This window comes from Colias eurytheme, chromosome 17 (genome assembly GCF_061535395.1).
Source record: "Colias eurytheme isolate Ceu_HAF_F1 chromosome 17, ilColEury1 Martin Lab GWU primary, whole genome shotgun sequence".
Classification (NCBI taxonomy): domain Eukaryota; kingdom Metazoa; phylum Arthropoda; class Insecta; order Lepidoptera; family Pieridae; genus Colias; species Colias eurytheme.
In genome coordinates, this window is record NC_142996.1 from 5,428,508 (window position 1) to 5,448,321 (window position 19,814).

Sequence of the window (19,814 nt, forward strand, 5' to 3'; positions counted from 1 at the left end):
TATGAGCATTTCTCTTATTCCTTCATACATTTGGTCCTTTCAGTACTCATTGTGACATTGTAGAAAAAATTGTATATTCAGAAAATAAAAATGGTATTGCAATAATGACTTGTGTGCATTATTAAGGTCAAAATTTTTAGGAAAAACAATCTACTAATATTATAAAGCTGAAGTTTGTTTGTATGTTTGAACGTGCTGATCTCGGGAACTAATGGTCCAATTTGAAAAATTCTTTCGGTATTAGATAGCCCATTCATCGAGGAAGGCTATAAGGTAACGGCACCAGTCGTGGACAAGCATCCAGTAATGGACAAAATAAATATTAAATTTAAATATTAAGACCAAAATTAACGTTATATAATTTGGCAATACTTAAAATAAAAGTTTGGTTCATAAGCTATCAAAATACGACATTTCATCTTATTCGGCCAAAATGTTTGAAGATGGCAGAACGTTATGTTTAGTTGCTGCGACTCGTTTCGAAGAAATCCGTTTTTACTAAGAAAATCCTTAAGGAAGTGAGGACACAATTTTGGTTATAAGAATTTTTGTATAAATGTCAGCAAAATTTGATATTACTTTTATTTATAGTAGTTAAGTGTACGAAATATTACACGATTTAGTATCATGATAGGTTATGTTGTTTAAAAAAAATTCATCAGTGTCCATAACTGGATTTAATTCTATGGATATATCCATTTATGGACATATGTCGAAAATAAACTTTTTTTAAAGGTATTAATTACATGCGCTTTTCTGTATTGTCTTTTCTTTCTGATTAATAATATACCTATCACGACCATTTCAAACAAAGGGTTCCAATATTGTACAACAATTGTCCATGACTGGATTTGCTTTGGTTCCAATAATGGACATTGATATTTTTTGTTAAAATTACACTAATGGGTCCAACAACATAATATATATCTAAACATGAAGAATATATTTTAGAACAATGGGTCATTGTGTGCTGTGTGACTCGTTCTCGGCTTCATTCTCTATCACTGCGTACAGAAGTCGCATACTTATGCGTATTGTAACGCATATTCTATCATAGAGAGTTCTCTGATGAACTTTTTGGATCGTTGTCTGCTGCTAAATTCCACCACCATATTATAGCACACACGCTTAAATTTCATCTTGACAACAGTTTTAAAAAAGCTTTTTGCCTCGTGCTACAATTTGGAATCCATATCGATGGACCGATCAGATTAAGGCTGCTGGCGGATTGAGATTGGCGATTCACTTCACGAGTGTAGCGGAATGCCAGGAAACAGAGAGATATTATGGCGGAACATCGTGAAGCGGGTAACATCGACCCCCCTAGAGTGATATGACGAAGAAGAAGAAGTCCCAAAATGGATGGAATGGCAGTACTTTTTTTAGTTATATTTTTCATCCCTGACTTATGGAGAAAAAAACCATATTGGTGTTTCTTAACGGATATAACTCGTATTTAACGATGCATTTGTCCAATTTTTGCCCAGAAAATGGAAATAAAGACTGTTTTAAATATTATAAGTATGCAAAATAATTAATAAGTACTATTTTTTATAAATACATCCCCGATTTATTGTATTCCAATCATCATTTTCAAGATTCTATAGATAACTATAAGTTTTCTCCAAGTGTAAATAACTAGAGAAACGACATTAGGTACAGTCCATAAATGGGTGTTCATAACTGGATGTTGTCCAAAACTGGGTGTCCATCATTAGATTTTTCACTGTCCATCACTGGTGCAAAAAAGTGGTTTTTTAATTTATAAATAACTTCATTATTTATGCATTGTAATCTTTTTTCTAACATTGGTTACGTTAAACTAACATTGAACTAAAGGTATAACTAAACAATATCCAATAAAGTTAAAAAACCTACGAGAAATTTGCAAAAAACTTCAATTTTTTCCTTAATCTGTACAAGACTGGTGCCGTTACGTTATATGATCTCGCTAAGACCAACAGGGGCGAAGCACAGCTAGTGTATAATATTTATTCTTAAGCATACAGATTGTCTGTATACTTATAACTAAACAAACAAACAAACAAACCAATGACCTTTCCGTCTGTCTATCTATATTGTATTGATTGAATATCACATCCTTGCTACAGGATGGTTCCAAAGGCAACTTGGCCTGCCTTGAGTCCTTGTACTTGGAAAATTGAAATAGAATACCATGTTACTCATATAATTAAAAAACTATGTAAACTAGTAATTAAAACATTTTAATTGGATAATATGCTGCAATTTTTTAATTTTTTATATTATAACTTAAAATTCACTAAATTCTTATTCATAGAAATTACTATTATCACAACCTAAAATTTATTTTAGCTATTCTGCTAAAAAACGAGCAAATAGACCGCCGACTGATGAGAAGTTTTTAAAGCACAGAGAAGGTTCGTACGGAAAGAAAACAGAAAAATCAAAAAGGGTCAATATTGCGGAACAATGGCTGCAGAGGCAGTAAAGTTTTTCGTTTATTTTTTAATCATCTCTGATAGGTCCCAAATATAACATAAAACAAATATTAAATGGAAGCGGTTCAATATGTTATCTAAGGTTATTTTTAAGCATAATTAACTTGCTAAACGATAAATAAAAGTCAGCAAATATCATTGTTCCAATTTTTAATCAGTTTATTTTTTAAATAATAATAACATTAAAACTTTTTACATGATATACTTTAACATTACAAAAAAAAACTAGAAACATTATCAGGCCTGCACAAAATCTGTTGCACATTTTAAAGGAAAAAAAGACAAAAACGATACAATGATTCTAAACAGGAATGTTGCGTTTATTTAATTCATTGAAAGGATAATATTAAATAGGCCCAAAATTGTACGTAACTAGTTCACAATTCTATTCACAATTTATTCATCTATTAGCTGATTTATTGTTTAAAATAATCATCTATACGTAGTAACGATGCTTTATTTATTCTTAAAATACAATTTAATTACATTATCTACTTACATTAAACATACATATATCTAATTTAACATAACACCTTTAACTAATTTGTGATTTTGGTACATAAGTAATTTTTTATCTTATAGATTTTATCAACGACATTAAAAACTTGCCTCGTCGGTTTGACATGTTTCACGGATTGGTAACAGCTTATGTCTTAAGACTAGATACATAACAAATTCAATTTTAAACACTGTTAGTGTTGGAATATGGCCGTTTTCTCCTTGAACCTTTGTTTTCGCAAAGCCTTCTCTTCCGCTTCACGTCGTTTTTCTTCTTGTTCTTGTATGATTTCATCATGAAACTTATTCGTTTTAGCGAGCTCTTCGATTTTTGCTTCGAAGAAATTCTTAGCTCCGTTTACACCGACTTGGTCTACGTTTATTTCGGTGAGAATTGCTAATGTTTCCAAACCGGAGTCCGTCTCGAGTTCACCTGCTCGAGCTTTCCTGAAAACAAACATCGTTCTAAAATTAATCCGCTTTAGATGCAACGCCGTCGACATGCTTTCGACGTTAAGCAACAGAATCTACTTATAAGGTACCAGCAACCTAATTATAAAATTATAAAAATATACCTACTCCGTGGGAGCGTTATTCTAAATACTCGCATTAGTATCGCTTATGGCATGTTCATTAGTCAGATCTATTAATGGTATAAGTAAATAAAAAGTCTGTTTATAAATACTGAACGTGTTTATAATACGACTGTTTACGAAGATAAAGAGTAATCGCACAAAAAGACGATTCAACAAAACATGATTTGGTATCGATTCGTTTCATTGCCTGAGACGAGACTGGATGTTGGCGGCTGGCGCCTTATAAGGTCTCAGGTACGCTTAGCTCGACATCGTTCAGGCGATGCTAAAACTAAAATAATAAAAGCTTGGAATATTTTCTAGGTTTTGCAAAAACTCAAATTTTTGCAAATACCTACTAACCTAAATACAAAATAAGTTACCAACGTATGTAATTGAAATTTAGATTTTAGATATTTGATTAACATAATGGGGAAATCAAAATAATAGCATAATCTTGAAGGAATGCCGGTGATTACGAACTTAATGATTACTTGGTTCCTTAATTAGTTTCCTCTCTACGTAACATACCTACGTTTAACATCAACACGACATTGCTTGAAAAGCTAATTATCTCCAAATGAATTTTTAGCCAAAGTTAAAATTATTTTTAGCCAAAGTTAAAATTGTAAGTGTCACAATTAACTATGTACACCTATTTTTTGCACCGTTTTTGCATGTAGGTAATTGAAACGCTGTGATTTTTTTAACGAGTCTTTAGAAAACATGTGGGCGACCGTTAAAATATAGGTACTTGTTTCATGAACTTTTAGAGGGAACAAAAAATATATAATCATGATACGATTGTGAAAAATAGACATTTCTTTTCTTGGTATCATTTTCCGTATAGACTAGAGTAGATAATTTTTGAAACAAAAAAAAATCGCAGTCGGATGAAACCCATTAGAGAAGGAGGGGAATATGATAAAAATGTAAGGAAAAATAAATTACGGTCAATCCGAGTTCGGGAAGCGGGAGGGGGGAGCTTTTAGGAGAAAAAAATGGTTTCTCTCGATTTCCGACAAAACTACAAGTCCTATAGAAAAAAGTTCAATGGCAAAGTTGTAGGTACTTAAAAGTTCTAAAACTTTTGTATTCACAATTTTTTCACATAACCTCAAAATTTAGGTGAAAAATTCAAAAAACCAAGTTTTTGGTCTTTTATTTTTATCTACTACAAAATTTATTTTTTTTTCTACGAAATTCGGTGGAAACTTACTTTATTATGTCCCAAATACACTGTAATTTATTTGATTGAAAATATTTATTTTTTCGCCTTATTTTGAATGAATACCAAAAAAACAACCTAATTTTCAATCGAAAAGTCACCCGTCAAAATATCAGCTTTTTTCAAAAACTTGGGGTGCCTTTTATTCATTGAAATCTCTACTTTCATATGGTGTAAAAAAAATAAACACCACCATAGTAAATGTTCTCAGGAAATGCATACAAACAGTGTGAAAATTAGCTTTTACTAAATCAGGCACACTTCTCGAACTGCCTGAAATGTTTTTATCGACATCATTTTGCTTTTGAATATGCTGTAAAATATTAAACTTAGAACAGATAATTATTTTTCTTTTGAAATATTACCGAAAAGCCGATACAAGAGAAGATATAGAGTTCAAGAAGTGTGCCTGATTTAGTAAAAGCTCATTATTACACTGTTTGAATACATTTCCTGAGAAAATTTACTATAGTGGTGTTTATTTTTTTTTACACCATATGAAAGTAGAGATTTCAATGAATAAAAGGCACCCCAATTTTTTGAAAAAAGCTGATATTTTGACGGGTGACTTTTCGATTGAAAATGAGGTTGTTTTTTTGGTATTAATTCAAAATAAGGCGAAAAAATAAATATTTTCAATCAAATAAATTACAGTGTATTTGGGACATAATAAAGTAAGTTTCTACCAAATTTCGTAGAAAAAAAATAAATTTTGAAGTAGATAAAAATAAAAGACCAAAAACTTGGTTTTTTGAATTTTTCACCTAAATTTTGAGGTTATGTGAAAAAATTGTGAATACAAAAGTTTTAGAACTTTTAAGTACCTACAACTTTGCCATTGAACTTTTTTCTATAGGACTTGTAGTTTTGTCGGAAATCAGGAGAAACCATTTTTTTCTCTTAAAAGCTCCCCCCTCCCACTTCCCGAACTCGGATTGACCGTAATTTATTTTTCCTTTTATTTTCATCATAGTCCCCTCCTTTTCTAATGGGTTTCATCCGACTGCGATTTTTTTTATCTTTTCATTATTTTTAAAGGCTTCTACCCCAGTCTAGTAGTACAATAGGTACAATAATAAATTCACACGTAGATTATAATTTTTAGTGTCATATTAATGTATGGATAATAATTCTTTAAAACAAGTTTAGATACAAGATATATTAACAGAGTACAATTACAGAGAAAGGATTTAGTAAACAGCCTACCATACCACGCAAATATACATACCGATATATAAGTAAAAATTCCCTGAAGCTTATTTTATTATCTCCATCTTCGTCCACTTCAGAGATCATTGCTTTTAATCCAAGATGTGTCTGGGGCGCGCCAAGTCGCTCCATCATGCGTTTTACTTCATTTAAATCCAAATATCCGTCGCGACCTTCATCGAATCTGAAATAGAAATAATATTGTGTTGTTATTTAATGTTTTTCTTGATATTCTTACAAGATCTTTTTATTCCCTTATTCGTTTGTAAGTTGATACCTTTATGGTCAATTTGTGATAAATATGAATAACGTTAGAATTTGTAATCAGTTATTATTTTTTCCAAACCTCAATACCTACAATCTATTATTAGAAACGGTACGGTAACGATATACTTATTAAATATTTGTAATTTAAAAATATAAGCTTTTAATATCGAAAAACAAAATAAAAAAAGAGTTCGCAGCAGCTTTATATCTACTTTTATATTCAAACATCGATCGATAAATTTAATTAAAACTGGCCTTATGTCCTTTTCCATCAGTCTATTCAGCGTTTTAGCTTAGCGACTACTTCATTCAATTTTATTTCGCATTTTCATCGATTTTAATTCTAGAACATTATAGCAAGGTTGTCTTTGTCTATAGGTATTATCACAGGTATTATAGTATTCTTATCGTTGTACGCTTTATAGTTTCTATTAAATAAAATTTTGAGCATTTGATGATATTTTCTCAATTAAATTTGATTCTCTGAATAAACTTCATGAACTTTATCAGGCAATACCTGAGGGCAATACTTAAATTTACATGCTTTATAAAATTAAAGCTACATGATGCGAATATGTATCCTAATTTTTAGAAACGAGGTGTTGCAAAGTGAGAACGCCATAGAGTAGCAAAAGGACCGTTACATAAGAACTTCCTATTCAGTTTTATATAGAAAGTGTGATGTACATTATGAATACCAATCATGATATTATGCGACTATTAAATATGTAAGTAAGTCACACGACAGAATCGACACGAACTCTTCATAAAACTATAAATCATTAGGTTCCTTTCAATTTTGGTTTTGGTTACATCATCGATTTTGCTATACCCGTCACTTGTAGGTATACCCGTCGTTTGTAATTAATGCAAATTGTTTGTGAAACGACGCAAGCGATATAATATAGCCTACATTTTATACAACAGAGATACGGCTAATTCCTACAACATATTGATTCAATTTTCGTTTTTATACGATACATTGAGTCCTTGCAATTGTTTGGCCTCAATAGTAGACAAAGTTTAGCTTACCATATTAGTAGTTAGACATACTTTGTCAACGAATTAACACTCAAAATGAATGAGGGACAAAACACAAAGGCAACTAGTAAAAGTTATCTGAATTAAAATCAATATTATTTTACCAATTCTACCCTTATCTGTTTCAGTGTAAGATGAATTGAAGAAGCATTAGCTAATATCGATATTCCTATTTATTAGTCTAAGCTTGCAAGGACCTCATGAATTTTAATTTTTATGCATTGTCTAGAAACAGATATATATAAATCACAATATATTTTTTTATTCCAAGGTTATCCATCTACAATGACCCACATTATTTATTCACGAAAATCGAACTGCCTTGATTATCCACCGACGCTTTTTGAGAAATTAAGGAGTGGTCGCACTGCTACCTACGACACCTACGTGCATAACAAAATGAAATTTTAAACTGTTTCTATTTATATTTTAGGTCTACTTTTTATTAGATATAACATTCGTATTCCGGTTTTCCAAATATAAAAAAAAGTATACAATTATTTATTAGGTATTCCTTATGCGTAGAAAAACTGCACCCGGTCACGCAGAAGTAGACGTTGGTCTAATTAAAGAAATGGCTACACGTGCTTATAAATATGAGTATTTTTTTAATTAACAAGCACAAAATCCGTCATAGAAATTAATTTTGATTTTTGAAGCACCTAACCTGCGTTCCGATACAAATTGGTTGCTCGTAAAGAACCATTGACCTCGCTAAGCAACAAAGGGAGGCGGGATCTCACTTACGTAACAACTCTTGTGGCCCAAAGGTCCACCCTCGACATTATTGCTGACATACAAACGGATTCTCAGCCGTAAAGAAAATCATGTCATTATTTCAGATGTGTTTCTGTTAGCCTTGTGTTAGCAATTCTTTCTGTTTCTTGTATCTAGTATCATCGTCAAATAATCACAAACGCGATATTTAAATGATCCTTTTAAGTTTTATATTCAATCAGAATCTTCTTAATCATGAAAAAAATAATAACAGAATTGGCCTTGCCCTTGCCAAGTTTAGCGCTTAGCACCACATTTGGCAATTCATTTTCATTAATACAATACGATAACATTAACTTATTTTACCCGTCATTTCATATCCAATTATGTAATTATGGTAATTAATTTAACATATAATCAGCTATTGCAGAATTCAGTTATTTGTAACATAGTTAATATTCAGATAAAATAATAAATTCTCTTTAACATTATGCAAGTCGTTATGCTGTAGGAATATTGTAAAGAAACAAGACAATAACAAAACCAGATTATCTACTTAGGTCTTTTATACAAAACAGCGTATTTGATGTCAACATCCTATTCAAATTCATGATGCTGAAGTACCCATATTGAAATTCATTCAATGAGGAACGACGTACGTTGCACTAATATCAAGGAACACATAATTATATTGAATATTGTGCCATTGTTTTTGCAATTTGTATTCTAAAAGCCTAGTCAATATACGTTTAAAGTGTAATTGAATTAAAAATTTTAAATGATTCTATCATAACGCCGCGGCCTACATAACAATAAGATACATAAATGTTTTGCTTGATAAAAATACTATCGATAATTGAACACAATATAATAATTTACTACTCATTTACCTCTTATAATCGTGAAAGTGTATAAGTTTGGATATTTTGTTGTTCAGATAAAGCTGAACCAATTTGGAATATGTTCTTGGTAAATGTAAATAGTTTGGAAAATCCAAAAGTGCACGCCTCATATTTTTTTTTAATAATTATTTATTAATTATTATTTTTGTTTATTTAATAACAATTAAACCACATCGATTCAGACCCTGAAAAATGAAAGGGTTCTATTCCTGAGCATACTCAAGCGTAAGAGAAAAAAAAAGACTCGATTAGTAAAGTATTTCGGTCGCTATCGTGTTAACAAGAAAATCCTCCGCACATACAGACACACGGACGTCCAAGACAGAACTTTTTTAAACTGTTTTTTAACTAGTTTAAATAACAAAAATTACATCAAAAATATCATGAATGTTAAAAATAGTGTTTTTTCTTAATATGTGTGTGTATGTATTATCTTACAAGTGCAATGTATGATACATAAAGACATTTTAAGTTTGAAAAATCAGATGTTTTGCGCGAAGTGACAGTAGTACCCACCTCAACGCTTCGCTTATGAGGCGTGCAATATATAGAGAATAAAAACTACACATAATTATGTACAAGCATTTTTATTTTTTATCCACGAGAAGAAAGATAAAATTATAACCCTGGAATGGTTCATGGTTTTAAACGTAAATATTTCACAAAAGATCAACGTATATTTTTAAACATTTGCCCCTAAGGTAGTTCACGGTATGCATGTATGCATACAGAATGCGCAGTGGGAGATATTCCTTTTATGTACGTTTATCTAACGTTATATTTTTTTTCTATTTAGAAATTAATGTATTCAAAAGTTCCGACTAAACTGCCTTAAACTTCATCCTACTAAAAATCTCTAAAAATGTATATTTATTTTTGTTTCTATTCATTCTAATATCTATGTAATTGACGATACTAATTTAGGCCAAGACAGCCATAAAATTAGGATATTGCAGACATAAAATAACGAGGGCAGTGATGAAAACGAACTGTGCCAGAATAACAAAATGCTTTTGCCTTTTCTCGAAAGCAATTAGACAAAAGTATTGCTTGAATTGTTGCCCTAGAAAAATATAGGCTCCACAATTGAGTAAGTAGGTTATGTTTTGTGTGCAAAAGTGTCATCATTAAACACAGTAAAAGCTTGTATATCACAATTGCTACTGTAAACATTCGGTAATGCATGTATAATTGTATAAGTATGTATATGGTATTATTATGTTCTTTTGGTTTGTACTGCTAATATAAGTCAAGGTTTTATTATTGACCCTTATAGTAATACAACTACCGCACAGAGTACTTCAGAAGCTAACGCAAACTACGGCTAGAATAAATTCATATAAAATCTAGATATTGCTTAGCTAAAATCTTAGCAACATAAAAAATAGACGTACATTTATGCTGAGAGACTAGTGCTTGCGAACCTACTTAATAATGCAAAAATGCAGTATTATAAATCGTATTTAGAATACCTACTTGCATAAATTAAATTTAAACATTAACTTACATAAGTTTACGGTCCTAAATGACCAAACTTTCTTAATATTAATTGCTTTATGTAACATGTGGCTGATCATCACACATTTCATTTATTCTAATTCATACATAGGTAATTAATAACCAAATTAAAATCAATAAATGCACGTTAAATAAGGTAAGGCATTTAAAGACTTCAATTACTTTAATAATATTATTTAACAATTTTAATTAAACTAAATAATTGTAACAATTATGAAATATGTTTACTCCCAATATAAAAAGTAATTTAAAGTGTTTATAAACCTACGAAATATTTTATGTAATCTAATCAGCACTCCATGATCTGCTCGTTTTGAGTAAGTGTATTAAATAGTATTGTTGCAATACGAGCATATTAAAAATTTACCGTGAAACGTAACGATTTCCTAACAATCGTATATTATTGTTTGTTTCAGAATACTGTATTACCGACTTTTGATTTCCTCTACCGCTTTACTGACCGAATTCTCAATTAGTTTTCAAAACGCAAATTTCCATGTCAGTTTTATAAATGGTTTATGTCACGATATATTATTTACAATGTTATATAATACTAGCTGTCCGCCCCGGCTTCGCCCGTGGTACATGTTTACGTTTTCTCTACATAAGAACCATCCTCGTACTTCAAGGAAAATAATAAAAAAAGAATTATCGAAATCGGTTCAGCCGTTCTCGAGTTATGCGCTTACCAACACATTTTGCGATTCATTTTTATATATAAGACTAGCTGGTGCGTTGTGCGCGGGCTGCAAGCAGCCCGCGAGCCCCTTTTGCCCCTGGGTTGAAGCAATAGGGCAGTCATTAGAATATGTGTTAGAATTCCAAGTCCATTTATAATTTTCTGCTAACTGCGATTCCACAGTCAATCGGAAGTGCTTATAAATTCCCAATTCAAATATTTTCTATTTTGAAATGCTGTCGACCTTCGAGGGTGCGTGGTGCGCGGGCTGCAAGCAGCCCGCGAGCCTCTTTTGCCTCTGGGTTGAAGCAATAGGGCAGTCATTTGAAAATGCATTCGAATTTCCTGTCCATTTGTTACATCTGCTAACAGCGATTCTACAGTCAGTCGGTAATGCTTATAAATTCTCCATTCAAGTATTTTCCACTTCGGGAGGCTGCCCACCTTCGAGGGTGCATGGTGAGCGGGCTGCAAGCAGCCCGCGAAGCATCCCAGGGCAGAAATCTTCAGTCAGTTGAAAATGCATAAAAATTCCCCGTCAATATTTTGTTAATATCTGCTAACAGCGATTCCACAGTCAATCGCAAGTGCTTATAAATTTCCCATTCAAATATTTTCTATTCCGGGGGGCTGTCTACCTTCGAGGGTGCGTGGTGCGCGAGCTGCAAGCATCTCGCGGCTCATCCCAGGGCAGAAATCTTCAGTCATTTGAAAATGCATTTGAATTTCCTGTCCATTTGTTACATCTGCTAACAGCGATTCTACAGTCAGTCGAAACTGTTTATAAATTACTTATTCAAATATTGGTTAAATTCTTGAAATGTGATCCCCGAATTTGAGGTGTCTAATCGATAGCGGGCAGTGACTTTTCATAATAAACTGTTCAAGAGTTTACTTAACACGCTCGTCGCTTCGCTCCTCGCTACCTATTTGAATATTTACGCCGGCCGCTGACGTGACTTGCTCGCTTCGCTCGCTTGGCTAGTGCGGTAGTTCAAAAGTAACCTAACTCGCTCGTCGCTTCGCTCCTCGCTACTTCTTTGAGTATTTACGCCGGCCGCTGACGTGACTTGCTCGCTTCGCTCGCTTGGCTAGTGCGGTAGTTCAAAAATTAACCTAACTGGCTCGTCGCTTCGCTCCTCGCTACTTCTTTGAATATTTACGCCGGCCGCTGACGTGACTTGCTCGCTTCGCTCGCTTGGCTAGTGCAGTAGTTCAAAAGTTAACCTAACTCGCTCGTCGCTTCGCTCCTCGCTTCTTCTTTGAATATTTACGCCGGCTGCTGACGTAACTTGCTCGCTTCGCTCGCTTGGCTAGTGCGGTAGTTCAAAAGTCAACCTAACTCGCTCGTCGCTTCGCTCCTCGCTACCTATTTGAATATTTACGCCAGCCGCTGCCGTGATTCGCTCGCTTCGCTCGCTTGGCTCGTGCGGTAGTTCAAAAGTTAATAAATATTTTCTACTCCGGGAGGCTGTCGACCTTCGAGGTTGCGTGGTGCGCGGGCAGCAAGCAGCCCGCGGCGCCGTCTTTTGCCGTTGCTATTCAATTACCCTTCCTACTATGGAAATTTCCATACAAAATTTTAGAAAAAATAAATTTCGCTTTTTAACAAAAAAATTATATGCCTGGAAGCGGACTAAGTTTTGAAGTATTTTTTACTTCGGCGACCCCGACCTACCTGCCACCGGTTCAGAGAGCCGTTGAATTTCGTGATGTATGGAAAATGGAAACCGGGGGTCGGAGAGAAATTCTGAGTATGCAGTTTTGTAAATCTAGTTGATTAGAGCACAGAAGTCAATTTTCAGACCGATCGTAAAGTAACCGGCGCTACCATCTTGCTTTGAAAAAGTGGCCATTTTTGAAAAAAAAAATGCGTCCAATTTGAAATTTCTCCATTGCCCTGGTAGCGCCCCATCTTCCTGATCATTTTTTAGTTCTACACCCCCCACCTATCTGGCGCCGTTTCGGAGAGCCGTCGAATTTTGCGTTGTATGAAACTCGGAAACCAGCGGTGGAAACTCGATTATGAGTATCACACCTTAATGTGCGGCTCGATTAAAGCCTCTGTGCCAAGTTTCAGCGCGATCGGCCCAGAAATGGCCGTTTTAGAAATTGTATGGCGGCGGCCATTTTTTCCGCCATTTTGAATTTTTTTCACTATCTGTGGTAATTGCTCGAGGTCTACTACACATTTAGTTTGAGCACCCCAGGTGTAGCTGCTACCGTTTGCGCGGGCCGTTGACCGTCTTCGAGAGATGAGGGAAAGTTTAAGATTTCGTATTTTTCTGGATATCCTGGGAGCTGGGTGAGTACGAATGCATCATTGGTGTATTTCTCCGTTGCGCCACCTCGTCTAAATTTACGTTTTTATGTTTGCGCCAAAAATTGAAAAAATCCAAAATCGAGCGTCCCACTATGGCTCCCTGGTAGCGTCCCAGGGTGGTGATCATTTTTAGTTCAGGGACCCCCCACCCAACTCGCACCGTTTCCGCGGGCCGTTGGATTTTCCAATGTATGAAAGTCGGAAACTGGGGCCCGGAGCCACTCGAACGGGGCGCCGATCGATTCGCCGGCTCGAACAGAGCACGTGTGCCAATTTTGAGACGTAAGGATTCATAAACGGCGATTTTGGAAAAGTACGGCGGCCATCTTGTTTTCGCGAAAATCCCCATTTTTCCACCACCCCTGGTAATCGCCACCAGTTCTGAGCATTTTTTGTTCAGACACCCCCCCTCCAGGTATCACCGTTTTTGCGCACCTCCAGGGTTCCACTTGGTTTTCGAAGATGATCGAGATCGCTATATTTTTCCTCTGGTCACTCGGCGCACCTCTACACGATCACGTCGAAATCCCCCCCACTTTCCACGTAGTTTCTGAGAAAAGCGATGTCAGTGAGTCAGTGAGTGAGTGAGTGGTAGTGTAGCTTTATATATATATGATAGTAAAATACTTATACAAAAATGTATCAAAAGTATCGTGATACCGACTTCAATTTTGTAGGTAAAGTTATAGATATTTAATAAGGTCAACTTTTTTTTTTTTTTTTTGTGTGGTGTCTCTCAATGTTAGCCAGAAGGGCTTCTACATTTTAACGCGGACGCGGGGGTGAACTGAAGGTTCACCCTGGTAGCGACATGCACAAGGGCGTCCCCCCTTGACGGGGACCACGAACCTCGGCTTGAGCTGTCGCTTGAGTGGAGGAGGCCAGATTAAGGGCCCTAATCGGACGGGTAATAAGGTCAAAGGACGAGGTTCAATATTTTTAATGTAAAAGTATTTTACACCACACCACGTTTAATTTCTTCTAACATTTATTGAAAATACAATATTCATCCTACCTATAGCTTAGGGCCATTTACAAAATTGTGTTGTTAAAAACATTGAATTCTTTCAACAACATTGACCCCGTGATTTGTTTTCACTTCCATTTATTAAATGTGACAATTGACAAGCTCGCGTCACATTGTCATTGTACACCAATCACAAAAGTGTAAACATTATAGTAACGAGCAGTTGTTTATAATATCAATAAATAATATTTGTTCACATGACTCATTTATTACTATATAGTTGCTTTATGGACGATAACCTAACCAAGTCATCTCATTTGTTAACCTGTCTAGAGTATGTATTGTTATTCGATTTTTTTTAATTTATATGTAGCTAACTACAACATTTTTTTTTACATTTTATGGTATTTAGCACGCGGTTTTTTTCCAAACTGATGATAAACTGTTATTAGCCTCAAATTAGCCATCTTTGTTTCGAGGATGCCGGCGATTTTCGTATGCGGGAAATGTGCGGGAACTATTTACAGCATTATGAAATAGTAGGTTACATTAATTATACTTAAAGTAAAAACGAATTGATTGTTGTATTCATACTTCATAGTCATTATCTTATCCAACTCTATGTATCAAGACAGTCATACAATAACATAATTGATATAATTGGGTGTCGTAAAAAATAGGTTTTTTGCTCGATTGAATCAGCTGTTATTGTGTGTCAATTTACCACAGTATTGCGTGATTAAAAACGGGAAATCTCGCATAAATCTCGTAGATTACTTAACTACTCCGTGGTAGATAACATTAACGGCAAGGAAATAAAGTAAAATTTGCTGATTGAAATATTGTCGAAAGACTAAGGAAATACGTTCGGATGTTGTTTGTATTTCTTTTAATTCATCCTTCAACGGATCGAGTTGATTATTTATCTACAGTATGATTTATGTACATTGTAAATGAATAATTAAACAGCTATATTATTAAGTATCAGGAAAATTGTTATTAAACAATATGATTCTCACGACAAAACACTTAAATAAACTGTTTTAATAGTTTTAACAATTATGGGTTTTGTACATGAACAAAAATATGTTAGCAAGCGTCATAGAGTCATAACGGATTTAAATTGAAACGTTCTAGTGCCGTACACGTGACTCCTTATGGCTGATATAAAATAAAATGACCTCGGTCATGTGTGATAGCAAATTGCGAGGGTGATATGTGAACAAATTGCAGGAGCACCGGCCGGCGTGAGGGAGATCAAGGTTTCATTCGATTATAAAATCGATGTCTCGAGAAACGAAGTTGTTGTTATAAATGTATTTTATTCGCAGATTTTATTTATGTAAAGAATGAATGCGTGTGAATTTAGAGCATTAGACTGATTGACTGAGAGCATTGAGCAACCTAATCTAACAAACAGAAACTGCCGGTCCCGGAAAAGCGATAACAGTCTGTTAAGGCGCCATCGCTCGGTTATTATTTTTTTGTTTTATTTTATTTGTATCAAACATATTTTTGGTCTTTTTTAAACCTATTTAAACAAAGCCTTTGATAAATGTAATGAATACTGATGCTATATAAAATTCATACCATTTTAAGAAAAAAAAAATACTTCAAGTTTTAATATAATAAGAGTTGATAACACCACCCTCACATTTAATCACTTTCAAAGGGTTACATTTCCCGTCACCCTTCGTACCTATTATGATTAAATAGTGGTTGATATGCAAACCATGAGTCATTCGGCAGCCGGCATTGATTGTGTCGTGTGATATCTACAGAGTTCAGACTCACTTCCACGCTGATCAATTTTTACGAGTGTCAAACGATGACCATAGTGAACTGTGAATCATTTAAAAACATATTTAATGAAAATCTTAATGTAAAAGGAAGATTCACAAGGCATATTATTATAGGTACCCATCGTATAATATCTTAATTTTGTGTTAGACTGCTTCGTCTACTCTTCTTAATTATCGTCTGTGATCCTAACATTGAAATAATACGTTTCAAATAGCGGAATATTATGGTACCTACTACCTACTTATTAATAATAATTTAAAATGCATCTAGTTTTATTCTTGTCTCAGTAATAGGGTCCCGTCCCTCTTTCGGTACGGAACCTTAAAAGAACAACTCGAATTATTAAATATGAGTAGTATGAATTATCGGAAGTGATTTAGCCGAAGGTCACTTTAACTACGCATAAATGATACTTTTACACATAAACAATTAAACGTGTTTTGAATACGGAAAAGTAAACTACATATTATGAATCGCGGATGACTAACCGTTGACCACATTTATAAAACCAGGTAATATTATACGTAATACGCGAAATGGTGACTAATTTACCAAACATAGTGTTATTCATTTTATGAATTATTAATGACAACAATGATTAATAACGTCTACCCTTTTTACTAAATGAAAACACTGTGTTATGTCATATGTTTATTGGTTATTATAACCTAACTAGCTGCACTCCGCGGTTTCACTCGCGTGGCTCCGCTCTTGTTGGTCTTAGCGTGATGATATATAGCCTATATAGCCTTCCTCGATAAATGGGCTATCCAAAAGTAGTAGTTCCTGAGATTAGCGCGTTCAAACAAACAAACAAACTCTTCAACTTAATAATATTAGTATAGATGAGTACAATAAATAAAAAGTTGTCTACTTCAAATAGATAATATGTACTTAAGTACTGAATGTACAAAATGAAATACTATATTAAATTTTATACACTGATTAGTGACTATACAACTTTTTAAATTTTGTATATACATATATGCTAACTTGAAAGTTTTGCAGATCACATTTTGTAACGATAGTGAGTCTTAGAATAAGAAAATAATGGATTTAGCCAAAAATGACAACGTTTAGAGATGTATTCATCATGATATTTGCAAACAATTCCATTGGTTATAAAATAATTAAGTTACAGAATGCTGAAGAAGTTAGTTATAAGATTAATTTAATTTATTATTTTTAACGCCTTGCTAGAAATCTATTGCTTGAAATCGGTCCTAAATTAACTATGAAACTAATGTAAACTAACCTGAAGCTTATAAATTATGATATGGATTTGTCGTTGATTGATTTTTATATAATTGGCCATACTTTACTTATGCCACATTATGGCAGTAGGTACACATTCAAAATATTAAATAAAACTATGAAGGTTCATATTTTGTTCATAACCATAATATTATATTTATTGATAGAAAGGCTATTGTTTTAATCAAACGGAACGGCTATATTATTCTAGTGTTCGTTAAGTCCCTAGGGCCTAGAGCATTTCAGGATAAATATTATATGAATATCGTCTGGAGTCTGGAATAATCCAGGATGTGGTCTGTCTGTGTGCTACATTTTAATTCAAATTAACTGTAATTTAGTGGTATCAATTGTTCCTTGGTTATTTTATTTATATTATATTCTACATGGGACTGCGTAGCTAAGTTAGGTATATCAAAATATAAGTACATTATTATGTATCTGCGTCATATTAATAATACATTATTTAACTACCTACGTATGTATTTACCTATTAATTTAAATGTTCAAAACAATATTTCCTTACAATGAAATAATTAACGACAAAAAAATCATAAGTTCAAGGAAGGAAAGTTTATTGTTTATAGGACCTACCAACGCGACGCAATATAACGACCGTGAAAAATAAATATTATACTTTTTTAGCTTCTTTTCAAATTCTATATTTATATTCAATTGTACGGAGATATACCTTACCGTCACTTCATTCTTCACATTCACAAGAAAACATATGGTCTAACTTAGGTAATGGGAGTCTGAGATACTTTAGAAAAATATCATTGCGGAAAAACTAGTTAGTCGTGGAGTTTAACTTAAAAAGCACTAAAATGTGCACCATAAATAATTGAGTGTCCAGAACACTAACCGTGTGAAAATATAATTGTCTCGTGTGATAACTGAAAATGAAAGTTATGAATAAAACGATAAAGATAATTTGTATAATTCTTGTAAACACTGCGCATTCACATCACCCATTCAAGTTTGTCTCCCACGTCGCTCGTCGATCCCCATTACCTAATTAATTACTGCAATTGTGTTTATATCATAACGCTTTTACTGTTTTTTATATATTAAAATTTCATAAAATTCGCTCACAATAATTGCACGTGGGTGTTTCATTTGAATATAAATATGTTAGATTAGAAATATTAGGACATACGTACTAGTGTTGATGATAACGCGAACATTAGCTTAGAAATGTTATCTTTACGGTATGTTTATAAATTGTGTATCGTGGGTGTATCTTATCAAATCTTAGGTAAATTATTTTTTACGCGTTAGTATTTTGATATACATTACGTTTTATTGAGATATATAGTTACGATGAGACTTTATAACTAGAAATTGTTAGCTTTTACCAGGGAGCGGTGATTTAAAATGAATTTAAACCTGTTGTTCTTGACTAACTCATTAGCAACCTTGCTTAAAGTAAAACGACATCGACATACAGGTAGGTGCCGGTCAGGATGTCTCCTGCAAAGCGTTCACATGTCGGTATCGATAAAAATCACCTTTATACCCACTATAGTCTTAAATTAACATTTGTACTCACTTGTTGAAGGTCTGCTCGTACTGTTTTATTTCTTTCCTGGAGAATTCGTGGAACTCCGTAAATACATTGACGAATTTATATTTCGGTTTAATTTCGATGCCCTCTTCTAGCTTTTCATTAATTGCTTGCCGCCTCTGGAGTATTCCGCTGAGTTCTTCGGTAGCTGCCATGTTATATCGTATAGTTTTGTGCGAAAAGTTCGGAGAGCGGTAGGCGAGGCTGAGACGAAGACGCGAATGTGTTCACTTGAGAGCGACCTTACAAACACTGGCAGTTTGGCCGGTCCACGGCTGTCGGCTCGTACTCCGCGCACTCCGTGATACAATCGCGGGGGACGGATCGACGCGACCGTATGCCGCGCACTGCTTTACAATCTGCTTAATCCCGCACTCGACAAATTATTACAACAAATACCACATAAACCACAACAAAACATAAGCGGCAGGCAGACTAGTCAATCGTGATTCATGAATGACACCATGAGGCATGAGTTCAAGAGATCTTATCTTATAATGTACGGTAAAGATCTTTAGTAATTTTACGTTGTGCTTTAATCCTAAGTTGGTTCCTTTTGTTAACCAAATAATAATGGGCTAGGTGAATTAGTTACTTGGTTGGGCTTAATCTAACCACCTGGCACCTAGGACATATCACATACCTACTTAGTAAAAAAAACTGAATATATGTGAAAAATTAACAATAGATAATCAATCGAATTTCTCTTTTAAAACTAGATATTGATTAAATAAAAAAAAAAGACGTGTGGCACTCGGGGACTGCCGCGGTACCTAAAGCTATTAC

General features: G+C 33.9%; 1 protein-coding gene across 1 annotated transcript; it reads right to left on the reverse strand.

Moving 5' to 3' along the window:
- Positions 1-2,613: 2,613 nt before the first annotated feature.
- Swip-1 (EF-hand domain-containing protein D2 homolog Swip-1) lies at positions 2,614-19,396 on the reverse strand. Its single transcript, XM_090111897.1, has 3 exons — positions 19,014-19,396; positions 6,010-6,174; positions 2,614-3,425 (listed from the first exon to the last, which is right to left on the reverse strand). The coding sequence occupies exons 1-3, from the start codon at positions 19,181-19,183 to the stop codon at positions 3,173-3,175; spliced, it is 588 nt and encodes a 195-aa protein (XP_089968023.1). The 5' UTR covers positions 19,184-19,396; the 3' UTR covers positions 2,614-3,172.
- Between the last annotated feature and the right edge of the window lie 418 nt (positions 19,397-19,814).